The sequence below is a fragment of the Phaethon aethereus genome, assembly GCF_964289735.1.
Source record: "Phaethon aethereus genome assembly, chromosome: 5".
In the NCBI taxonomy this organism is placed as follows: domain Eukaryota; kingdom Metazoa; phylum Chordata; class Aves; order Phaethontiformes; family Phaethontidae; genus Phaethon; species Phaethon aethereus.
The window spans coordinates 60999465-61025874 of NC_138579.1; the positions used below are offsets into that span (position 1 = coordinate 60999465).

A 26410-nucleotide genomic window follows, 5' to 3' on the forward strand; every position below is an offset into this window, starting at 1 on the left:
GTATCACGTTCTGTTGCAAGCTTATGTTTCTGCCCTGGCTCTTCAACTGAAGTACTTGCTTGTTAATCGCGTGGATCTTTGGACACCCCTGGACAGCAGCAGATCACCAGGCAGCTATGCTTCTTTAAATATCTACAAATGTTGATAACATTTTTAATTTCTTCCGCAATTATGCCTTTTCTCACACTGAGATGCTTATGAAAGTCCCCCTCAAAAACCCCCAACTAAATTCCAAACTTTTTAATCAACAACACAGCTGATAAGCATTAATTAAAAAATCCTCTTTTAGAAAAGACACAAGTTCATTAATTCCATATTGTCTTTCCTATTAGAAAAACAAACTATTCTACATACATTTCCCTTTTGTAGAGGGGCAGCTCTACACAACCCTGTGCTTAACATAAAGTATCATTAAAAGCAAGGGTGTCTCAAGTTCCTGCCTTGATACTTAATTTCATCATATTAGAGCTCAAATGTCTAAGGTGAGGGGCTTTCAGGTGCAACACATTTTAAAGCTAGAGTGCAAGAGCTCCTGTCTCAATCTCCTGACCTTTACTATATAAATAACTTGATCTCATTAAGTTATGTAATGAAAAACAGGTCAGAAATACACTTAAAAACTGCTTCGAGTAAGTTTTCAATGAGGGGATTTCTGTGCTTACTTCAAGGAACAGAACTGGGGAAAAAAAGGAAACTTAGCAGCTAGTATAGCATACTTGAAAGATGAAAATAAAACTACTGATTTTGTTATCTGTTATGCACAGAAATGATTGCTTTGAAGCTTTTTTAAAAGTGTTAAAATACTATAATAATATAAATACTAATAAGGTATCCTGAATCCAAAATGTGCTACTTATCTCACCTTTGAGAGAGCGTGTTGAGGAACCTGAGAAGTTACATACTTTAAACATGAAAAGGGGTAAGATGTCATTTAATCTTACTGAAGCGCCACAATAGATTTACAATAGCCTTCAATACAGTGGGTTTCAAAAATTACCGCAAAACACAAAGTTTCTTGGAGAAAACCAAAAAGTATCCTCAATTCAGCATTTTTTCACAAGAGGACACTGAAATAATGAGAAAAATAGCTGTACAAAAACGTACAGCTACCACATACTCTTCTTCTTCATTAGTTGAATGTTTTTCACGTAAAAGCTATTTTGTAGTTGACGTTAATATGTAATTATTTTTCTTCTAGTGTGCATTTTAGTCATTCCAGTGATTAGTATTTGGCTTTTAGTGTGCCGCAGGTGACATGAAAAACATATGTATTTTAGTTTGTCAAAGACAAAACACAACAATGAAATGATGCTACATAAATAATCTTGTATTTCATTTGAAATTACACTATTAACCCTAAATTTACAAAAAAAACAAGCATGTACTTAGCTGCACAGTATGACTTCAAAGAACAACTCCTGGCCACCGAGAAGAGGGCCCCAATCTTAGCGAGATCAGGCTGTGCTTACTCTCTCACTCCTTCTGCTGGTCTCCTCACCTCACAGCCAAGCACCAGCAAGTTACATCCAGGTGCGAGGGGGAAAAAAAAAAAAGTGAGTGAAACAACGTGAAACCGCAGCCCATGTCCCCTGCACCCCTTGGCTCGGGCAAGGGCCCCTCACAGGCAACAGAGGAACCGTCTGAAGGAAAGCAGGCCTCCGTGGTGCGGGCTGGCTCCCGCGCATCCCATCACCTCAGGGCAGAGGCCCAGCACCACGCTAACGGCCTGGCTGGCGAGCTCTGCTCCTCCGAGCGGCTGAAAGCCCCCGCGCCCACGGGGAGGCCCTTTTAAGCTCTCTGCCGCACCTGCAGGCCATGACCCCCGGACACGCCGCTTCCTCACTTGCCCAGTACAACTCGGTTTTAATCATTTGCTAGTCTCACCCGGGCCCGCTGCAAACGTGGGGACCGCACACCGCCACGGAGGGAGCGAGGAGACAGGTCGCGGTAGCAGGGGCCTTCCCCCCTACCACCCAGCCCGCTCTGGGACCGGGACGGCGATCTCCGCCACCGCTCTCTGGGGCAGGATAACGTGGGGGGTGACAGCCGAGCGCCATTTACGGCCCCTGAGCGCGGGGCGACCTGGTTGGCCCTGGCCACCTGTGGGGGTTACACGCTGCGTTCCCCACACTGCTCCTCGTACTCAGTCGACAACCGCGCACCTCAGCCGGGCAAGCCCGGCGCTGGGCGGGTGAGCGCGCCGCCGCCGGCAGCGGCAGCAGCAGCAGCAGCCGGGGCGGAGGCCAGCACAGCGGTATTACGCGGCCGCTGGTTGCCGAGCTGGTTCTCGCGAGAGCGGCGGCGGCCATTTTCCCCATTGATTGGCGGTGGCGGAGGGGGCGGTGGCGCTGCCCTGAGCGGCTGGGGCGGTGGCGGCGGCGGAGGATGAGCCGCTGGCGTCCCCCCGCCTCCTGCTGCTGACGACGACGCTCAGCCTGCTGTGGGCCCAGCGCCGCGCCACCGGCCATGGTGCCTAGTGAGGAGAACCAGCTCGTCCCCAAAGAGGTGAGGCGCAGCGGGATCGGCGTGGGGGAACGAACCTCAGGCCAGGCGCCGCAGCGGAGAGGCGGTAGTGGCCCCTGCGGCGTGCGGGAGGCCTGGGGTGCTGGGCCTGGCCGGGGAGGGGAGTGGAGGAGGCCTGGCCTGGCTCGGCTTCGCTGTCTCGGTGCGAGGCCCAGAGGGAGGGAGGGCCCGTCTTTCTGAGGGGACTGGGCAGCCCTTGGTCCGGGGGGGCCCGGGCCGGGGGTTAATGGTGGTGCGCAGCGGGGGGAAGGGGAGGCTTTTCCGTGTGGGCTGGTGTGGGGAGGAGGAGGAGGAGGCCGGGGCTGAGCCTGGGCTGCGCAAGGCCCCGGGGGCGGCCGGAGAGTTGCACCTGTCTGTGTCGCGGCATGCGGGCTGGCCGGCCTGCGGGGCCCGGGTGACGGGGCCGTGGCGGCGGCGCCTACGCTCGGCCGCTCCCCGTGTCGGAGGTCTTGTGTGGAGCCCTCCGGGAGGGCAGCCCGCCGCCAGGCTGGGGGGAGCGGAGGCTCCAGGTGATGGCCCTGAGCCGAGGGGGCAGAGAGGAGAGCAGGCCCCGGCGGTGAGGCGGTTCTGTGGGTGCCCGAGGGCGTCCTTGGCTGGAGGAAAGGGGCGAAAATGGCAGCCGGGGGGCCGCTGCCGAGTTTGTGGGGCGGCTCCGTCCCTCCCCGGCGTCGGTACGAAGCGCTGCAGAAAAAACGAGTGGTAGTGCCTACGGTGAGTGCCAGAGAGAATGTGGCCTGGCTCAGCGGCGGATTGAGTTTCCTTTATTGTGGGCCCCTCATCTCTCCTATGCTGCAGGAAGAAGGGAAAAGGCTTGTTTTTTGGCCATAGGCTAAAGATAAGAGCCTGCGTGAAAGAGGAAGGCTAAGCCTCTGTCCTGCAGCGATAGGCAAATGACACGTGTCAAGTAAGTGATACTGTTCAGGGGAAGGAGTCTTCTAGGGATGGCGTGAAATGTTTGGAAACGGTTATTTGTAGAGTAGTATTAGCAGAAACTTTATTTCATGAGCAGGTACACTTACATACTCAGCCAACTTTTCTGACAGTTTGACTGTTCTGATAAATTACTCAAACCTTTCCTGTTGTTTTTCATCGAATGTCAGTGGTTTGTTACATTTACTTGTTCCATCACGTATTCTTACGGGAAGTTTTGTGAGGCAAGGACTTCAGTCATGTAGGGTTTATCAAAATGAGGTTCTGATCCTTAAATGGTATCCTTGAGCACAACTGTGAAACAAATACCAATACTGAGTTTTAGAAAACAAATGTTTGTGCATACAATTGCACAGGTAAGTACAGGATGTATGTAGGACAAAGGTAAACTTTATCTCTTGCTTGCTTTCTTAAAATCCTGAGGTTTAAAGGACTGTGTTAAGTCTTTTTGCAGGAAAGAGAAATCTCCAGAAACTTCAAACAAGGTGTGGAGTGTAGTAACTAGTATGCTTAAAAATTTGCTTTAAAAAAAATCTCCAAAAACATAGAACCGGGGATAAAAGATAGTATCTAGTATACCTAAATATTTAATTTTAAACACAAGCAAACATAGACATAAAGGAGACTGGCAGGAGGAACATTATGGCATTAGTAATAGTTAACTGGAACAGACAAAGTGATTAATAAAAGCAGCTAGCTGAGGCTGTTTCTTTAGGTATATGTATTAATAGTATCCCTGTTGGCTTTAAAGTTGTATTCGGAATATATGTATGATTCAGATGTGTATTTTTAACTGACTCATTGGACTAGGATTTTGAATGCACTTACATCTCTGGGGGGGGGGAAACGGGTGAAGGAAGATGAATACATGTTGTTATAGATACGGATATCTTAAACATACAGTGTGAAATCTATAAACTTTGTACATTGATAATGCTAATGTGAGTTGCTTTATCTCAGAAAGTTTTCTCAAGTTCTTTACTGTGCCCCTGTGCATTTCATAAATAAACCAACCTGAACAGAATAGAAGAAAATAGAAAAAAATATAAGAAAATAAGAAATTGTGGAGGAAAGTAGATTAACTATTTGTGTTAAGTCCATCTGGTTATGTATATATGTGTATATTGTAATAGAAATTTATCTGCAATTTTTCCAGTGTTTTTCAGTGTATCATTTTTATTTCCGTGATGGGCAGTTTAACAAATCTTATGCTACAGCATTCACATTAAGCCCTTCTGAGATTCATTGATAGTCTCACTGCATAGAACACTGTGAGTTATGGGTAAACAGTATTCTCCAGGTCTCAGAGTTCTCAACAGCCTTCTCCTAAATATTCCTATTATGCCATTAGGAGCTGGAGGCAAAGCACGTCGTTTGGAGTTTCAGTTCTGTCCTTTAGGGATAGATAAAGGATTACAGTTGATATTTGTTGTCCCTTCCCCACGGGCTGAGTGGTATCAGTTGTATAGCTCTCTGTCTTGTGCTGTTTCAAAGATTAAACTGGGATGTGAACCAGTGTCTGCTACAGATGAGTACACAACCATACTTTTCCTTTGCATTCGAGTGTAAAAGAGCAAGAAGAAATGTATTGGTTTTTGCTTTAGGTGGATCTGGGGAATGACTAATCATCTAAAGGAGTGGATGGGAATAGGATTTTGGTTCTCCTCTACAGGCTTACGTGATGCCATGGTAGATATGGTAGTAGGAGGTATCTATAACATTAACAGCCTCTGTGTTTTAAGAATGGAAAGATAGGTATTAGCTTGTTTATAAGTCTTCAGTTTGTGTTTGTATGTATGTGTATATATGTGTGTGTGTGCTAACGAGCTCAGCTTGCTGTTTTTAAAGTATATTGCATGCATTTTTTCATTAGCTTTTGTAAAGAGTAATAGCATGTTTTCATTGATACTAAGTACTAGTAGCTCTAGTGCTGCACTTAAGATATCTTTTATTAGTCTCTTATGAAAATTTTTCTTTAGGATATTGTATAGGTTCACCTGCATCTCTGAAGTACAGGTAAGCAGGGCCTTGTTATTTTCTCTTGCTCATAACTTTGGCATAAAAATAATTTCCATTCGTAACAGGTATATGAAAGCAGTTTCTAATATCCCAGCGTTGGGATTTTTTTTTAAATTAAGATTTTTGCCCAAGTGGTACAGTCATTTAGTAAATTCGTTCTTGTGTCCCTACTACTGCCTAGCGTTTTACCAACTGTTCCTGTAATTGTGTGACCAATATTTCCTTATGGTGCGGGCAATGAGAATCCCTGTTTACTAGAGCTGGGGTTCAGTGTGAACTGGTCTGTGTTCTGTTTCTGTCCAATCCTCCATTACTTTGTCTCTCTTCATCTGAAAGATAAGTCATTCAATATAGTCTTTTATACCCAATAAAGCAGAAGGCATTCAGTAGCATATAGGATGTTGCTGCACCCTGGTAGTAAACACTAAGCATGTTCTTTAAAAATTGCTTCGTTGTTAGGTGTCAATTTTCCCCCCGTTAGTCTAGGAAAACAGTAACCCTGGGGAGGGAGGGGAAATAGTATAAGTAAGATAATGGAAATAAGAAGAAAATGGTGCTGCTACAAGGGAAAACACTTACATGGCTTTCAGTGTTCCTGAGAAAAAGCTTATTTTGGGCAAGTCTACCTCAAATAGAAAATAATAAAATACTCTAATCAACACAGTTGTTGAGAAAGTTAGATACATGTGTTTGTTTACTGACAATGTAAGTGAACTTTACTAAGACTTTTCTTTAAAATCAAGATGTATCAGAACTTAGTGAATATTGCCCAGAATTGGTCAGAATATAAAGAATTGTTCAAAATGTAAAAAGTATGTTCTGCTATGAGGTTTTTGAAGTGTTTGTGCCACTAATTAAATAAATGCTGCGCAGATACTTTCTCAACATGTTCCAACATGAACTATCCAAAGTACATCTGTCAGAATAAATACATATGTGCTTTGTACTTGCTGCCATGAAATCAAAGGTAGCGTGAGTTGTTTCTCAGCTAATGTGAGTCTTTTCATCCCTACACTAATGAATCCATTTTAATCTTCTGCATTGAACACATAAAATATATTTTGTGATGGGTATTGCTCTAACTTCTTCATTAGAAGAGCAGGAATCTGATTAAGATATTTTGCAATTCTATTTAGTAAAGGGATGCTTTTTCATCATCAGCATCTTCTCAATGCTGACGACATCCTTGTTCTTTCATTCCTGTGTATTATGAGATTCTACAAGTGGTTACAGCTTGTGTAATTTATCAGTTTTTCTTGCTTTCCTTCTGGTGTGCTCTGTTATAAAATGTAAAGGTATGACTACTACAACTGAGCAGATATTCTGGAAATCCAATTTAGCAGATAAACAGAAAATCCACACAGAATTTCACCAAGTTATTTGTTCCTTGGAAAAGGAACTTTCCGAATTATGTTCGGTAGTAATGTAGTTTGGTGAACAAGGCGTGCACGTGGAATGCAAGATCATTTCCTGCTTAGTTCAAACACTGTGTTTCTCAGTCACGGGTTGGTTCCCCTTGCTATATACTTCTGGATATTCAGTCTGTAGTATAAGAAATATGATCAGGGTAATTATCTAATGACACCTTGAGATCATCTGATTAAAAGTTTTTGCCTAAGAGGTATCAACTACGTCTTGCATAGTACTTGGTACTGGAACCTCAGTCTTTAAATGCTGCTAGCTAAAGTTATTATTCAGTAGAATAACCTGACAACTGAATACCGTATCACTTTAATTTGTATTTTTTCTGTGGTAATACATTTTAAACATCACCACAAACAAGAAATGCTGTTTTCTGTCGTGTTTTGTGGGTCACTGGTGATTAAAGTTTCTAAATCAAATGAGTACAGTAGTATAAGTATAATCTTACTTTTTTGTGAGCAGCTACACAGTTTCTCAAACTAGTAATGAACTTTTTCCTAAGTTGTGAAGTAGTTCTCTGGAGGCGGAGAATACTTTAAAGGTCTGTCAATGGTATATTCTACACTGTCTTTCTTGAGCTCAGAATATCAGTATAGAACAAAAAAGTTTCTAGTGCATTGTTTGTTGCCATTTTTAAATAGATAAAGTCTACTAATTCTATATTCTGTTGTTTTTAAAACCTAAGTACCTATGGGTTTAGATCAATGCGGCCTTGCATCATAGTTTTAAAAGATGATTTGTCCTACTACACAGATACTGATAAAAAGCATTATCCAACTTCCTTTTGCTGGTGGAATGTATTGATATTAATAGAAGATTAAAACTTGTAGACACTTACTGAAATAGACCCATACATTGACTTTGTGTTGCCTTTGACTTACATGTTTTAGTCCTGTCAGAATTAAACTTGGGATGGGGAGATAATGTTTTAAAACTTTTTCCTAGTACATTGCAGTTGATACAGTAATGCACTAAAATGTGTATAGATGATTATATATCCAGTCACAGCTCCACTCTTTCTTTTGCATTTGAAAATATATTGGGGTTTATGTAAGAAGCTAAGTGTGAAAGTTATGTCTCTAGAAAATTGAGTGGTTGAGTTACGTATACATGTTCAGCCTTTTTGTTCAGTTTGAAGAAATTTTTGATTCCTTTTGTGAAAACTTAAAGCTGATAATTTACACTTCATCCCTTTGAGAATTAATGTGGTATACCTTCAGGTGAGCTGCCTACTTAGAATTTTGTTATTTTTCTTGTCTTGAACAAAATACTTTCAAAATAATCCCACTAGTAACTTAAGAACTGATAATTGAAAATAATATTAAATCTTTACATTGTTTTTAAACTTCTGATAAAATTATAACGAACTTGATCATCATTTCTGCCACTGTGAAGTGTGTAGTATTTCTCTTTTTTTGCAATGTTTGGCATGTAATCACCTTGCACTGAACAAATGGTCTTGCACAGCATTGGCAGATGAAATAATTTCTTAAAAGGACATGTTGGCCATGTTCTAAAAAATTAAGGGGTAAATTTGGTAAAAATCACTTGATTAATTTTAATCTTTGAGATTGTGACCACAAAGATACTTTAGGTGCTTCTGAAAAATGGCAACAGATTATTTTTAGATTGGCAGTTCTGTGAATAGCATAGAACTGCTTATCGTGCTGCAGTTCAGGTATATCTTCTTAATAATCAGATGTGATGAAAGCCTTTTAAATAACTTGAGGAAGTATGCCTGAATTCCATAGGATTGGTGAATGATCAAATTTTGAACCTGTGAGAAATATACTTGATGTACTATGAAAGTTTTCACTATCTGTATCTGAAAAGAGATGTAAATAGCATTTTTTGAAGAAGTCTGGCAGAGTACTTCAGAAGCTAAAGGAATGGAAGGCAGGTGTGTTTATTGATTTGTATAGGTATTGTGTTGATCAGTAACAATGACTGAAGGAAAACAAAAAAATAGCAGATACTAACAACTTAAAGTAGTACCTGTTTTGTAAATAAAATATTTTCATCAGCTAATACATGGAAAAATCATCTAGATCCTTCCTCATATACGTTGTCATAGCTGTACCTTCTCTGGAGACGTGCTTCAGAGTTCCATGTTCTCCATGGAGCCCTTTATGGTAGTGATAGCAGATAGAGTTTATGCCCAGACTTCATGGGTGCTTACATTCCTAACTGTTACCCTTCATTCTGTGCAATATTGGTAGAGAACTACACAAAGAATCCCTGCTGACCCACCTTGCTATTCAGCTTCTCTTTATCCTTCCGCAGCAGCGGGTGGACAGTTTAAAATTCGAGAATTATTAAAGAGATAAAAACTACTCCTGTATTCACATCTTTTAATCTCTAAACTGTACCAAAAAAATGCTATTTTTTTTTCACTGTACATGTCTGGTGATTTTGTAGTGATGTAAACCTTCAATATCAAAATTGTACAAAAAGAGAAAAGTCTTTTATTATTATTTTTGCTCGGACCCTAATTCGTTTTTATGCTAAAGTTACTTTAGAATATTAGCAACATAGGAAAATGTTTCAATAAAGTTCATCATAGTTCCATACTTGAAGGAATGGAGGGCAAGTGTGTAAGCATATCCACTGCTGCTGTGACTCTCCAGAGGAAACAAAGGATGTGATTATAGGTTAACATATAAAAGTGTATAAGTATCATGTGATGTTCTTGCATCCCCTTTTTTCAGATTTTTTTGGAAGGAAAAACAAGGAGCATGGTGTTTAAGAAGCTGGAGACAAGATACAAACAAAATGAAGCCATATAAAGATGAGGCTGTTTCAGATCTGAATGTAAAGTTTGTACTGTAATGAGTGTATAGAGGCGGGCAGATAGTTTGCAAATACATAGAACTTCATTTACATTTAATTTTCACAGTTATTTTAGTCTGGTTACAAAGACCCTTGGAAATTAAACAGTTCAGGGTTATAGGATGAAAGAAAATATGACAGTTGACATTATAACCTTTAAGAATAAGGGAGTGAAATACTCAATGTCCAGTGGTAAAGAGAAAACTTTAGTTTTTAAAAAGCAATCTGTTACTACTGTGGATGTATTCTTTGCTACCCCTTAATTTCCTTAATTTAATAACAGGAAACTTTGTTAGAGTTCTTGTGTGGTCTGTAGGCATGACCAGGAGGGCTGCTACGTTTGATTTTTAAGCGAAGTAAGGAATCTTGAATCACCTTAGTTTACCGTATTTAAAAGACCATTAGGAGATAAGCGTAAGAAGACTGGATCTTCAAGACGTTCTTACATAAGATGTATTTGAAGTCTTTTAAAATACAGAACTTAGGTGGAAAATAGTGTCTGTAAAACCAAAAAGTAAATGTTTTGATCTCTAGTTCAGCTGTCCCCAGACATGTGCCTCCCCCCTCCCCGCTGCCATATCCTTTTCAATAGTTTTTTTTTAACACCCCGGATGCATGTACTTATCTCTGGCCCCATACCAATTTTTTCTGGTTGTCATTTCTGTTCTTTTATAAATGATTTTTACAGATGACCCAGTAATCCACACTAGGAGAGGAACAAGCTCCTAAAGGTTAAACGCTAGCCTCATAACATACTCTTTGTTTCTGAGGCATAGTGCTGGTTTTGGACATGTTTAGAAGTTGGAAGTATTAAACTTTGATATGCGTATGTATTATAAAAATAATTTGTCCATATGTATTTTACAGGAGTGACAGTTAACAACTGGCATGCAACTGTTTCAGTGATGTGGCAAACACTTAATTTTTTTTAAATTAAAATTTTGTTACTAGAGAAGCATTTCTGAGGAGGTGGTCTTTGAAAACAACAGATGAGTCCATAATCTAGGTGAGGCAGAAAAGAGAGTAAAACATGTACCCCTTTTTCCAACAGGAACAAGATGAGAGAGGCCCTGCTACAGAATTCTGCTTTGTAGCTCTCCTCTGTTGTGTATCGGGTCATCCACCATAGGAAAACATTCTTAGGGTTCATTTAGCCAGGGCCAGTGTGGCCCCAGCCGCCTACTGTGATCTCCAGCAGTTATCCTGGATCTACAGCAGGCTGGAAAACAGAGTGAGCACGGGGTGGGGGCGAAAGCAATAGGGTTGCTGCAGTAATGACACTTTTTGCTCTTCTAGGCCATTCAAGATAGAAGGGGGAGTTACTCCTCTTGTTCTGTGAGCAGCACTGATGTTTAGAGACTTAATATCTAAGGATGGGGGGGGGTGTGTCATTTCAGTCTTTCAGGGTACCAAAGAAAGTTGCAGTATGTCCAGGTGGTGTTGGTATTTAGTAATTTAAGTACTACTACTACATATCATACATGCATTTTAAATACTACTACTGTTACTTTTCCTCTGCTGATACAGTTATATCACTAAGGCCTTTTCCAAGAGAGTTAAGGATTCTGTTGAGAAGGTAGAGGGCTGACTCAGGTTAAAGCTAACCCACTGAAAAAACAACCAGAAATGATTAATTTAAAGAAGGATTAGCTATCTGAGCCTGCTCAACATGTAGCTGCATGACCATTTGTACCAGCAGAAGAAAGGGGACAGTGTGGGGGCGGAAATAAGCAGGTGGGAGCAAGACTGCTTCTTCTGGCAGCATTTGCAGCTATTCAAGCTTTAGCTGCTTGTGTAACTGAAACATTGATGTGTTTGAAGATTTTAGGCTGCTGTGTATGTGTGAAGTGTGTTTAATGCACTGTAAATTCATCAGTCTTACATGTTGTGTTTCCAAAATAGATGTGTATGTTCATAGTATTGTATAAGGGTATCATAATTATTTTCTATTTACAGTTGTCTTGATGAGGTATCTCATTCAGACATCAATTTCATTCTTTTAAAGTATATCAAGTACTGTGAGAGGCAAGTATAGATACCATAGATTGAAGCAGAGGTAAACAGTATAACCAAGGACATAATGCTGCCAACGTATTTAAGTGAAACAGTGAAGCAGTTTGTATGTACTGAGATAGATGAGGGTTCACAATGTTGAAATCAGAGTTCAAGCTTTGTAATGGGGGATATAATGGGGCTACCCTGTATGTGTTTTTTTAAGTCTCAGATTTCTACTCTACTGACAATTTTCTAAAATATTTTGTCAATTTTTATTGACTGTCCTTTTCTTTCACTGTCTTTGAAGTCTCAACCTGTAATTGTGGGAATGGGGAAGTTGTTTGAAATCTTTGTGATCCAGCAGAGGTGAACAGGTATTAGAAGTTGATAAGCAACGAGCATAGAAATACAAACAAAAAAATAAAGCCACATTTTGGTTATGCCAAATTAAAACAATAATGATATCACTTTCAAGATGATTTTTTTCAAAACACCCTGTTGTGTTTTAGCCCTGGTAGGCAGCTAGGTGGCATGCAGCTGCTCGCTCACTTCCCACTCCAGTGGGACAGAGGAAGAGGAAAGGAAGAGTAAAAGCAAGAAAACTTGGTTTCAAGAAAAAATTGTTTAATAAATGAAGGTGAAGTGGAAGAATAGAGGAAAAAACAAAACGGGGTGCAAAGGCAACCACTCACTACATCCTAAGGGTAGACCAATGCCCAGCCAATTGCCAAAGACGGAACCTAACTAAACTCCCCCCTTTCCCTCTTGTTGCTGAGTGTGGTGTTGTATGGCAAACTATCTCTTTGGCTAGTTTGTGTTATCTGCCTGGTTGTGTCCCCTCCCCAGTCTCTTGTGCCCCCCCATCTATTCACTGGGAGGGCAGAGTAAGAATCAGAGAAGGCCTTGACACTGTGCAAGCACTGTTCAGTGAGAGCTGAATACATTATTGTATTATCAGCATTTTTTTCAGTCGCAAATCTAAAACATAGCACCTTAGGGGCTTCTCTGAAGCACATTACCCCAGCCTGGCCCAGTACACACTCTTTTGGTAGTTTTCCTTCCTATTTTCCAGTCTTGTTCCTAATCAAGAGGATGGACTGAAAATAGTCAGAATCAGGGTATATATTCCTGAATGTGGATGGTATTTTAGGCTCAGGGTGAAGTATTTTTTTACCTCACTAGTAATGGGACAGAAAACTTCTGTTTAGTTTCACTAACTTTGAAGCACAGTTGTTGGATTTTGCCTGAAGTCTCTCCAGGAAGAATTTGAAGTTGAGGATAAAGTATGTTATTCAGGTACTCACAAACCTGATACCATAAAGTCAGTCCGTCAGATTAAAAATTAAATTATTGTGTTTAAAGGTTGTTCATAGTTACTTTGCCTTAGGAAACATTCCAACACAAGATACATCAAGTTAACAGCTCAAGATTATTCTGTTTTATTAAGACCTCCTGGGATCAGTGTTTAGGAAAAGTGTATTCAGTTTGCCACAAGTGCACTATTAAATACTTCTTTGTAAAGTATGTTTTGGTTCAGGCATCTGTGACAGAATTCCAAGTGTACTGTTCCCTCATTAGCTCAAACTTGGCTGCAGTGAGGCACCTGTGTTAAGTAACAACTCACAATGCTCTGACAATTAGTCTAGTAAGCTGTCTTTCAAAAAAGTTGCTTCTTTCCTCTAAAATAAAGGCAAATGTGAGTCTGATTTCTCTTCAGTAGATGAGTAACTACAGCAGCATCCAAAGCAATGGAAACCATCTGCCCAATGTGTTGCTTATTCAGAGGACCTTTATTGTCCCTTTTTTACTTCCCAGGGGAGTGACCTCACCTGGCTGTATCAGGGAAGCTGGCCTTTGAAAAAGAGCTTTGTTGGGCTGGGAAAAGCGTGACTAGCGTGGCTGGGTGTAGAAGGGAGTTGTGGGCTGTAAGGACTCTGAAGTCCATAGTTCAAAATGCAGGGGTAAAGAGAGTTCTTAGAGTGCAGATTATGACCTACCTCTCTCTGATCATTCTCCCCGCATTTGCTGTATATTTGAAAGGTCCTTGGCCTTCATATTTTGTGCAGAATGCAGTGCTGTCAGCATGTATCCAGTGTGGTGTTTAATGGGTTGGACCTCTTGGAATAGGTGAAGGAATTCCTGAAATATGGTTGTGGTTTTTCAAGGAGCTGATTTGATAGCAATTTGTCATCGCTGAGAAAGAGAGCGGAAACAAACTTATGTTCAGTTGAACTGTAATTAATGTCTGCGTGTTTCTATGCAATGATACCTTAGAAGTAAAAGGTACAAGTGAAGACTACTTTTTTGTGCTTGAAGCTGCCAAATTTCACTATCTACTTGTAATTGATGGAAATGGGCACCCAATCACTTACACAAAGTTGGAATGTACACCCCAAAGTTTGAACAGCAGTAATGTGATAGGCAGTAGTCACTTGTGTCTGGTTCATATGGTAGTCTTAAGTTGCTGAAGCTACATGACGTTTGAGAATTGCTGTTTTAGGCTTAATCATCCAAGTCATTTTGTGAATGTAAGCATGATGTCTGCCATTTCTGCTTGCTGCTGATCTCTTTGCCTTTCCTCTGTATTGCAGTGATCTGTGAGAATTATTTATAGGGTGTGGACATGTAGAACTCATTTTAAGTCTCAATAGGCTATTAACTTTACTTGGCAGTCAAACTTCACACATCTGTTACTTAAACTCTTGACCTGAAACTTACTGATTCATGCTGTCAATATTTTTTGCCTGTTGGAGATACTGGAATTTGGAAATGTTGGGTAGTATCTACATGAAGGTTGTGCTTAGCTTTAGGTATCACTTTCAATCTGTAAAAATAATTTTGTAAAAGAACTGAGGCAGGAGATAAAATTTTGGGAGAATCTTCTGTCATTTCAAAAATAAATATGGTTTGGCCTCATAAGGCTAGTAAAATGCTGCTGTAGAATTTTAATGAACTCAGTGGTTCAAAGCTGAAAAATAGCAAGCCACATCTAAATGCAGTGTTAAAACCACCACAGTTTTGCATTTGAATATTGTTTTGACAGATCTAGTAACACTGTAATTTTTTTGTTTCTCTATTTTTAACAAATACAGAACCTATAGTCAAAGCTAATGTCTCATTCTTACAGATGGCACTAATAACAATGCTTCCTTTGTTAGTATATACAGAATTACAGCTTGAATTACTTCAGTGCTACAATTGTGCTTTATGCCCTGCAACTTACAGATGCAGATCTTTCATGTAAAAAAGGTGAAATATTTTTTAGAAAGGTACATGGGGTAAATGCTTATGTAGAATGGTGCTCTAGAATGTCCACCCATGTCAGACCTGCGTGTCGGTTGCATGTTTGTATTATAAAGAGTCTTTTGCAAGTCTGGTCTAATACATAGTCAGAAGTTTTCTACAGGCAGGTTTGGGAATGTCATCGCCTTTCTAGAAATGCAAGTGTATAGGATGGAGTGACTTAGGGTCAAAGTGTCAGTGTTTCAATATTTGTAAAAGGTTAACATTTGAAATTACAGTTTCAAATATTTATTGACCAAGATGTTAGCTTGAGAGGACTTCTGTGGTAAAATAATCATAGGATGGTTTTATAAGTCGTAGCCTTAAGCAGCAGTCTGCATTTGCCTTTTTAGATGCTTATGCAGTTGAGTGTCTGCAACTTAAAATTTTACTAAGCTACCAATGGTGTGCATACTGTGTTATGGTATGGCAAAGTAGCAACATGTAGCTTTGAGGACTTCTCACAAGTACAGAGTAGATATGCTTGCTGCTGAGGAGTTTCTCTTATCCCTTCTGAGGAAAAGGCAGTAGCATATTTTTGTATGTAACAGTGAATACCATGTGTACGCTAGTTTGAAACCCCTGAGCTATGTAGTTACTACGCTCGTATTTTGTGAGATGTAATAAATGGTTTGGTGAATTTGAGTCATTATTTTTCAGGGTAAAATTTAGGCAACTTTATAGTATGATCTTGTTCTCTTAATTGTACTTTAAAGCATAAATTTCCATGGTAAAAGCAGCTTTTCTGTAAAATGTAGAGTTGAACTATTGGTTATTAAAAATATATTCGTAGAGTGAATTACTTAATTGAGAAGTAGGGAATGTTGCATTTGAAAGATTGACACATCTGTGTGATTTTGTGAGTTGTCGTGTCAGAGCAGCTGACAGCTCTTAGTTACTTCTGAAATTCCTGAACATCATATAAACAGTATACTTTGTAAATTTTGTTTGTTTCATGTGTTATATGGAATATTGAAAAATCACCTTTTGCTATTCAGAATTTGTTCAGAGTGAAATAACTCTTGAGAATCTTCCAGCAGTCCTTTACTGAGAAATCAAGAGCTGAGAACACAGCATAAGAGCATTCTTACAAAAGAAGCAACCTGTAGATATTTCTGTCCAGTTCAGGTAATGCCTGGAGCCTTACTGCATGCACCAGTGCACTAGAAAATTATACATGCCCTGTGTATACTGGACTTAACTTGCCTCTTTCTGGAGAAAAGGAATTCAGGCTAAAGTTAGGGCTCTTTGGAGACACCGATTAGGAGGAAAATTGACAGACTTAAGTCTTCAGCACAGGGCAATATATACTGATGACTATCATACTGTTTTAAATCAGCAGTTTCAAAATTATGCTTTGGGGACTCTAACCTTTAAGTCACTTCAGCAAAACTTACGTAACTTTCAATTGAGAGCAGGTAAAACTAGTAAGCAACAAAACATTTAAATTGTGGTGATGTTTGTTTTCTGTTGTGTTTTTTATTTTTAAAACCTCTGTCAAATCTGAAATTATAAACTGGTGTGTAAGGAAAACAGTTGCTGGATACAATTGTTAATCTTGGATTATTAAAACTTCAAAACTGGAACCTCGTTCTCTGTATGTAAAGAAAGAAATATCGCCTTATGTGTCATCCCGCTGAAGTTAAATACAGTGGTGTAATTTGGGCTATTTTTGTAGGTCATTTGGTGGGGCAAATAGGGCACGTCAATAAAGATTATGTCAGTATTTTATGTTTTGATAATCCTGACTGAGGGTGCAGTTGAAGAAATTTGGAAAAAAGCAGTGATGTTCTTAGCATCTTCATTCTCACTTCCTGATTTTCCTTTCTGGAAAAATAGAGTGCAATGCTTCAGATTCAGAAACTAGTTAATTTTGATGTTTGTCCATAGTCAGAAAAGTGTTGTACCAGTACTTTTTATTGTTACATATTTGATGGTACAACAGAGGTCCTAAGGCAGGCTTTCTTTTTAAGTGTTGGGAATAAGAAAAGTCAGTAACTTCATCTCGTTGTTAACTTCATCTGAATAGTTAAAAATAGGTTCATATTAATAAAAGCTTTCCTACAGGAAATAATTCAGACATGAAGGAGCAGTTTCATATGAAACTGGATAGCTTCATAATTTATAAATGCAATAATAAACTGAATTACAGGGTTATATGCTAATCTTGCACTTGAGCCATTTGAGGTAAAATGTTTACCTGTGTCTGGAGGGGTTTTTTTACTATAATGAAGGAATTTGTTAGTATGAATTTATATCCGGAATGGTTGTTACCCACTTGTTTCTTTTCTTACTTTATGAAATGTAGTCTGTTACGTATTACATCTGAGCTAACATTTTATGTAACCCTGCTCCTATGATGATTTAAATGTTAAAATCGTATGCACTGAATTTCTCGTTAATAGAGAACTTGTTACAATATTTGGAGGCTGTTCATTTTAAAGTTATTCTGTGAATGGTGGTTGCGATAATCGGTGATAATCTTTTACTTATACTAGAAAACTGACTTTATAAAAAAGTCAAATTTACTATTTTTAAGAATTATGACTTGTTAATTTTGTTTTTATACACTATAGGATATGTTTTGGAATTGCAGACAAAGTATCTTTGCTGAAATGAAGAAGAAATTTTCACAGGTAGACAGATGAAATCAACTTATCAAATGATAACCACGATACATAGTAACAGCATGATGCTGTAGCTTTTATTTATTTCTTAACATGAGCACGACCTGTTGAAATTTTGTGCATGTTCTCAAATACAAAGATTATGGACATGTTAAGTGCAGTCTTAACAGTAGAAGCCTCAAACTGAGTATGTGTTTACATGCTTTTATACTGGTGTGTGAGTTTTTGGCCCTTTAGCTTTTCGTTAAAAAAATGGAATTGTGTAGCTGTCATATCAGATTATGTAATTATTAAAATTAAATTTTATGTTTACTTTGTGGACGCAGTTTGGTAACAGCCTGTCAAAATAGTTTAGAAGCCTATTGCTGGCCAGTATTGCCTTTTACACTATTTTTATAGTAAAGTGGCTGCCAACGAGATGTTTGCATTGTTGTCTGATAGTTTAGATGGTGTATGTGAATGCTTGCCATGGGTAGAGTTGGACTGAGGTTATTTTTGCTTTATCTATTTACTATGAACAACTTGAAGCAGTGGCAGCACGGATGATGGCTTAATACCCTTTGCTATACTAACTCTTGAATTAAACCGGTTCAGTCTGTCAGAATTACATCTGTGAACAAGGAAGAGAGGATTTGTCGGACATGGAACATCCAGCAACCCAACTAGCAAATCTTCTGTAATCTTCTATAATTTGTTTGCTTAATGTTATTTCCATCCATCAGATACTGTGTGTCTAATTATTTTCAGTAGCAATTCCAATGTAAATGACAACTGATTCACTATCAAAGGTACTGGAGAAAGTGAGTAGGAGTTAAATTTATAGGTATCTTCTGCAGAGAGGAAGGGAGTTAAGGTGTTGGTTATATAAAGGCAATAGGAGAACAAGGAATTTGAGTTTCCAGTGGATAACTTCTGTTCCTGACCTGCTCATATACAGTAGCAGGTCAAGTTGTAGGATCAGTATGAAGTTACTTTGGGAATCATTAAATCTGAGTTAATTTACATTTTCCTAGGTGAAGCCATATGAATAACAGAAATGCCTCTTAACCTCTCTGCACTGTTCTATAGAGGAGAGTGGCCTTCCAGCCAGAGCAAGCCTCTGCCATTGATGGGGAATCTGGGCCATAAGTGTAGGTTGATCTGATGAGTTTGTTGGATTTTAGCTGCTGCTCATCTTCTACAGAAAAATCAAGAAAGTAGACCACTGAACAAGCTTCATCTTCTCTTTTGTAACCACACAATGAAAGAGACAAATTGTGTGCTTGTTGTTTAGCCAAAAAAGAAAAATTAAAAATTGAAGAATGAAGCTGTGCTGGGAAAGTTAAAGGAGAGAATCCAGGAGAAGTAATCACTGGTGAAATTTAATTTTAGTCTACTCAAAATGCAGTCCTGTGTGTCTTGGTGCTATGGGTGAAAGTGAGGGTATAATATTTCAAAATTACTTTGTCTTCTAAATTGTATTTTATTCTTAATGTGCAGTTAATGTTTCAGAAGAATAGTTCTTCCTGTCTTCTTGCAAAGTAGCTCATGAACCTAAAATTCTCCAGTAAAGATTAAACGTATGAAGATGAAGTGGTGCCGATTTGCTGGAAATGGTGCCTTGTATCTTTTTGAGCATGCAATTAATGAAGATTTCCACTCAGGAGCTTACATTTGATAAGCTTAGTGAAATTGGACTTTGAAGAAAATCACAGTCTACAGCCAACTAATGTAATACAGATGGGGGGGTCATAATTTTTCTGATGATGATAGGAATAGATACTGCAGTCAACTAACACTTTATTTTATAGTTGCGTGAAGACTGTCAGCTGATCTTGAAATCTTGTAAAATGAAGGGATGCAGCATCAGCTAAAATATTTCTGTTCCTTTTTAAAAGTTTTGATGATGTAAGAGCTCTCATAAGGGACTATACCACTTTGGTGGTCATCTGTGTTGTGAGGCTGGTTGTGTAGAAATTCAAGGGATGCTGAAGTTGTTTGTATCTTCTTCGTAGTTCTTTATTCTCTAGAAGATGCTTGTGACATGGCTGACAGTATTAGCGTGAACGGAGTTCTTGCTATTTATTAATGTGTTTATCCACCCAAAATTGTGATAGTACTGCATGTATCTTTTTGCCTTTTTAGATGATGTTCCCTTTAGCCACGGGCTGAGATTTGGGTGCTCTGACATGCATTACTAATGCTTTCTGTGTGTTACAAGTTCATAAGGCTGAGTCCTTGGGGACTAATTACTCCTTTTACTGACCTGAGGCTTTCTTGTGTGACCTGTATTTAAATACTAGTTGTTTCTTACTGTTCTACAACTTCAGATAATTGAGAGAATTAATTGATTGTGCTTAGGTCTTTGACTTTCTGGGTTTTCAGTGTTGGAAAGCATTGGGAAAATGCCATTTTCTTGGCTTATTGCTATTTCATTGCCACCTTCATTCAAGATTTCTATTTTTCTGATTTCAGATACATTGAAGTTTCTGTTAAAAGTATCTGTACTTTGACTAGTAGCCATTTGGCAATGTTAATTTTCTTACTCAGTTCAGGCAGAAAAATTTCTCCTGTGACTCATGCAGTGGTGGATTTAGCAGAAGAAAGTTGGTGGCTTGATTATGAAACGTCCTCTTTAATGGTCAGCTTCCAAGATTATTTGGAAGCTTGCAGATTTTCTGGGTTGCATTCCTAAAAATCAGAAAAGGTATACTTCTACCTCAGCAGGATTTATGATCATGTCAAAGCAAAATGTGAGCTTGAAGTAGTGATTTGAAAGTCTGTTCCTGATTTGAAGCAGTCTCCTATCTGCTTAGAGGCTGAAATTCTGTGCAGAACTTGAGCAGTTTATCTTTCTACATGATGATGCACCCATCCAAATTCCTTCTAGTTCTCTAAAAATGGAGCTTGTTTTTACATTGGTTTTCCAAAACTGGAAGGTTCTTAATTTTCTTATTCTTGCTTTCAAAAATAAACTCTAGTTTTAGGATCCTTAGGTTTTGAAAGTATACCACATCTTACTCGCAAAGTCGTGTTTTGTTTTTCCAGTTAAACTCCAAAATGTTCTTGGCTTTACTCATGAATTGTTGCCTGCTGTCATTTCAGGTGGAAAGTGCTGCTGAGGAACCCAGGGTGCTGTGTATAATACAAGATACCACAAATTCCAAGACAGTGAATGAGCGTGTTACCTTGAACCTGCCAGCCTCCACACAACTTAAAAGGCTGTTTGAAGATGTGGCTTCAAAAGTGGGCTATGTGAATGGAACTTTTGATTTAGTGTGGGGAAATGGAGATAGTGTAACTGATACGGTATGGCAAAAGTGCACTTCTTTTCCTCTTGATAGCAAACATTTAAATCCTCAACTTACACAAAAGTGCTATCTGTATTGCCAAGTGCTCATTTAATTCCTGTAAAAATGTGTAGTAGGTGCACCAGAGCGGACTGACACCACTATTTTGATTTGGCTGAATTTTATTTTGTATTATGTCTATGTTTTAGTCTCAAAATGTGCTCTTAATTGATATATGCATTTAATCATTAAACAAAAGAAACTAATATGATCACTGAGATATGTAATGCTAGTTTTCATTATCAGTATTTTTAATAGTAATACCCATGATAATTAATCTCTGTTTCCCGTGGTCTTGTTTGAGAAATGCTTGTTCTCAACAGAAGCATGCTGTGTAGTCACTTCCCATGTTTCTTACACATAACTGAATTTATTATATACAAAAAATATGGTTAATGTCACTTCTGTGCTTTATTGTAAATCAGTGTTGGTCTTAGTTAATATTATTTCTATAGATGTACCTAGAAAACTTCATAAGATTCCTTAAGAAATAGATATTAGTTTATTTCAGGTCATGTTTATGCTTGCTGAACTTCTTTCCCCCCCTTAAAAAAAAAAAGTGTATGGAAGCTGTGTAGGACACTAGATGGTTTCATGTTCTGCAAGAAACTTGTAGACCAGTGTCTTGACTCCTGAATAAATTAAGCAACTTCTAAGTGTTGAATTGTACTGTAATACTTAATTTACACTGTTTCTTAAACTGTTCCCAAGTTCTTTCAGTATTAATGATGAGTATGTTTTGTTTATACTGGATAATTACTTATTTTGATTTCACCTTAGTGTGTCAGAAGCTACCTCAAGCAATGAATGGAATCTGTTAATTGTGTATAGATCTGGTTTTGTGGGGGGGGTTTTGGGTTTTTTTAAAAGTGTCAGTTTTTTGGTTTTGCTTTTTTTTAGCAGACTCCAATAGATCAGAACAGTGACAGAACTATTCTTGATGCTGGTTTTGAGCCAGGGAAGAAGAACTTTCTTCATTTGACAGACAAAGATGGTGAGCAGCCTCATATAATGCCGGTAAGCAAAATCTTCGCTCAGCTCTATAAGCTATAGTGTTGGGGGGAGAGAGGTGTATCTTCTGTGTATTGCTCTTGTGAGATCAGAAAATGAAATAAAATTGGCCTGTATATTTCATACAATAAGCTTCTTCAGGAGCCTTCTCAACAGACTTTTAGACTACTATGTTACACTTCTAGGTTTCTCCTGAGTAGGACCAATTCCATTAGTAATGATTTGCTGTCAGTTATTACTCATGCTTGGCAAATATTTATGTAATGCTTTGCTGTGAGTAGTTTCCTAAGGTTATATAATTAATTAATCTCTGACATGTCTAGAGATAAGTCTTAACAATACAGGTTTAATCGCATACCTAATCTTTTTCCTCTGTGTGTTTGAAAGCAACTATTAGGCCACTCTGACAGAATGCTCAGAAATGGCAGTCCTGTATCAACAGCAGTTACCTACTGCCAAATTTACCTTTAAGGGAAAAAAAAATACATGTATAAAAGAAGAGTTTTCTGTGTTGCTAGAAGCAACGATCTACCATAACAAAATATTTGAAATTTCCGATTTCCCAAATATTTGTTGCAGTGAAAAGTAAACACAGCTGCAGTTTATTTAAATCAGGGATTGGATAGACTAGTGATATATTGAGATTTATTACTCAGTGCTCATGTTAGCATAATGCTGGCCTACTTAGCCTTTGTTGTGGCCATAATTATATGAAAGGGGACACACGCACCCTGCCATGTTTAAATAATTGTGCACAAGATCAGAATGTGAGGGTGATTCTGACAGAATATTGAACTGTAATTTTTATACCTGAAGAAAAAGAAAAATGTCATTCTGTATTTCAGTGCAGAAAACTTGAGATACACGAGATGCTAAACTGCAAACTGGCTTGTTGTATGCATTATGTTACTGTATTTGATTATACAGTACTCTAAAGGGCATTTGCTTCCACTAATGCAAAGAACGATTTCTCAAGTGGTTGAGAATTCAGAGGGCACAATTAAAGTTACTCAAGCAACTGTATATTTGCAATTTTGTAAGATTTGTGTCATACACTAGCAAAATTGATTTCTAGCACAAGAGAAAGTAGTAAAACTTGTAGATGCTTCAGTAAAAATTTGATGTCTTATTTTTGCATAAAATTAGCATATTTATGTTTTTAGGAGGAGTCGGGTACAACAGATGACAGTACACAAGACAGGTTTATAGGCCCTCTTCCAAGAGAAGGCTCTGTTGGCTGTACCAATGACTATGTCAGTCAAAGCTACTCTTACTCTTCAGTCCTGAGCAAATCGGAGACAGGTATAGTGTTCTCTCTTGTAAAGGCAATGCTAATTTGTAATTATTTTAGCGTATTTTCAAATAGCAGCACTTCAAGATTTTTGAAATAAATTGCAAGTTATTTAAAAAACCCCGTATCACTAACTACATTTTCCAGCATGTTTTCTACAATATTCTCACACCACTTTGGGGAACAGAAGAGCTGTATCCCATCCTTTTCTTACTTGTGACAGTGCAATTCAAACTCTGTCAGGGACCCTCCTTTGAAGTATTAATCTGCTACTGTGTCCCTAATTGAGTAGTCAGGATTGTATTACCAAAAAGTCCTCAGTCAAGCTGTGTGTTCACTCTCAGCGTAATGAGTACTTGAAACTCTGTTACAGAGGGGCTGTTGCCAAATCTCTGCACACCAGCTGTTAACTAAAGTCTTCCTTCTGTAGCAGTTTCTCCGCCTGCATTGTGATTCCCCAAGAGGTTCATCTCCTGCTGCCTGGCTCCCTCTGGAAGGGAGGCTGGCTGGGTGCCTTTGCTGCACAGGGGGGCAGGAGGAGATAGCAAGTTATAGCTCAGTAATGAGACAAACTCCTGATACTAAATTTGTTGAGCAGACACAAAGGACATTCATATTACACCAATTCATGCGTGTTCAAAAACTTTTTTGAGATGAGAAAGTTTATCTGCCAAATACCTTTTTTTATTTAATATAGCTATGAAAAGATGGTCTGTATAGGGTAATAAATAAAATACACATGTTCTAACTTAGTCTCTTCAGAGAGGATGCCTGTGTTATGCATGGAGTAGCTGCCTTTTCACTAGTAGGGAACTGAGATTTTTTTTTTTCATACTTTCTGAGAGCTTCAGAGTATTAATAGGCATCTTTAATTTCTTTATTACACTTTAAGTATTTAATTTCTTTATTACCCTTTATATACACTTCAGTATATGCTGCTTGCTTATCAACTTGTTAATATTGTATATTTTGGAGAACACCTGAAAATGACAGATGAATTATAAGTAAATAATTCCCTTTTCAGCTAATAAAAATGACACTGATTTTTAGTAGCTGTTTTAACTGGTTAATATGGGAGAAGGTTTTGGAATATACATGTGCATGAGCACTTTAGATTTTTTTTTTTAATAGTTCTGAGATGATAGTACAAACCAATGCAGATACAAGTTATATTTACATTATAGCTAGAGTATTTTTTGTTGACAGGTAATAAGTAAGCTAGTACACAATGTTTCTTAAATTCTAGATTCTTATGTAAAATATTTAAATCAACTATTAAAATATTTATGGTTACCCACATCCCAATTGGTGCCGTATTTAGCATTAAATATTGGTTATTATTGTAAGAAATAATTCATGATCACTAAAATAGCTTTGTGTCATTCAGGGAAATTATTTCTGTTGTGTAAACTATTATTCTCTTGCTCTCAGAAGTGAGCAATTGTAATATTCCCTCAATTTTTACAGTGCAAATAACAATAAATGACAACAGCTGGATGCAATTCTTAAATAAACATTATCACAGAATTGTTTTCTTGTCAAATGTTTTAACCCTTAAAGTGATTTCCCATCTTTTTGTGTTGCTTCCATCTCATTCTTGTATTTTTAGGTTATGTGGGGCTAGTAAATCAAGCAATGACTTGCTACTTGAACAGCCTTCTACAAACACTTTTCATGACTCCTGAATTTAGAAATGCATTATATAAGTGAGTATATATAATCAAAACCTGTTCTTAAATTTGTCCTGGTATATATTGGTAGGAGACCCTTTTGAATTCCTCCTGTCAAAATTTCAGTGTTTGGATACTGAAAAGCATACTTGGAAGTCAAGATGGATAGACTATTATAAATTATATCTGCTTAAAAGCTTTAGATTTTTAGTAAAATACTAAGATATGTTGTTGGTTGTGGCATGGACGAGCTTTTTAAAGAATTTGCCCCGTCTTGAAAGCATCCAACTTAGTAACAAACTTGAAATTAAGTGCAGTGTCTGTCTGTATTTGTGCAGTGAATGGCTTAAAAATTATTTCATTTGTTTGTGTTAGGTTTGTACATTTAAGGAATAGTATTGTCAATTACTGTAGAAATGGAGAGCAATTCCATTTGACTTTTCCTAAGAAACAGAGCTTCAGGTAGCCTCGGCAATATGGCAGACCTCTTGAAATGTAATAAATGCTGATTTAAATACCTTTTTGAGCAATGTTTTCAAAGCATTTTTTCAAATATCTTGTGTTATGAATAGATGGGAATTTGAAGAATCTGAAGAGGATCCTGTGACAAGTATCCCCTACCAGCTTCAAAGACTATTTGTTTTACTGCAGACCAGCAAAAAAAGAGCAATTGAAACAACAGATGTTACACGGAGTTTTGGATGGGATAGTAGTGAGGGTAATATGCAGCTATTAAGCTTGTGTGATATGCTTCAGCAGCTGCCTGTTAGGGGCCTGAACTGCTGTCAATGAGGAAAAATACCAGAATAATTAAAAATAATAATTAGAATCCAGTTTGTTTCAATGGAAACAAAATAGCCTGAATGCATACTTTGTGGTGTGTGTTTTGGTGGGGTGGTTTTTTGTTTGATTTTTTTTGGTGGTTTTTGTGTTTTAATAAATTATGTCTGTGAGTTTTAGGCTGTTAAAAAAAAGCATTATATCTTTGTAATTAAGCAATGTTACAGCTGTTAATTGTTTCTAAAGAAGTAGCTTTTTCTGAGAAACTTTAATCTATTTTGAATCACAGATGTCAAATGCACATGTTCCGCTTAAGTAGAAAATAATTTCAATAACTCCATAAAATCAAACACTGTATTTGTCTTTTTGACATTTGTGTAGTGTAATTTTGCTCCATAACCTGGTGATTTTTCCATGGAGTAATCACATGATGATAAGGAGTTGAAAATGGACTTTTAGAGAATCAGCACAAAGTGGGAAATGTCAGAACCAGTTTATTTTATAACAGTGCATATTAGCATTTCTGTATTTTTTACATATTCTTGCTTATGTATGCAATTCTTGTCTATGCATAAATGTTGTGAGCAAGCTGGCTGCTTATTTTTCTGACTTAACTTGAGAGGCAGCTGCTTGTGGAATTGAACACTGGCCCAATAGTGAATAATATTGTAAATAATGGGTACAGACGTTAACAAATTTCTA

General features: G+C 38.1%; 1 protein-coding gene across 12 annotated transcripts in view; it reads left to right on the top strand.

The window, feature by feature from the left end:
* Positions 1 to 2451: 2451 nt before the first annotated feature.
* USP47 (ubiquitin specific peptidase 47) overlaps positions 2452 to 26410 on the top strand; it is a gene marked incomplete at both ends in the record, with an annotated part of 56198 nt that continues 32239 nt past the window's right edge. For 4 of the 12 annotated variants that reach the window (XM_081999975.1, XM_081999978.1, XM_081999976.1 and 1 more), the window contains 6 exons: positions 2467 to 2505; positions 20712 to 20915; positions 21860 to 21973; positions 23131 to 23269; positions 24868 to 24964; positions 25501 to 25646. In XM_081999975.1, the coding sequence (XP_081856101.1) occupies positions 2467 to 2505; positions 20712 to 20915; positions 21860 to 21973; positions 23131 to 23269; positions 24868 to 24964; positions 25501 to 25646 (739 nt within the window). Of the gene's footprint in view, positions 2506 to 17576; positions 17637 to 20711; positions 20916 to 21856; positions 21974 to 23130; positions 23270 to 24867; positions 24965 to 25500; positions 25647 to 26410 lie in introns of those variants that run through there. The other 8 variants (XM_081999980.1, XM_081999970.1, XM_081999969.1 and 5 more) reach the window with 7 other exon arrangements.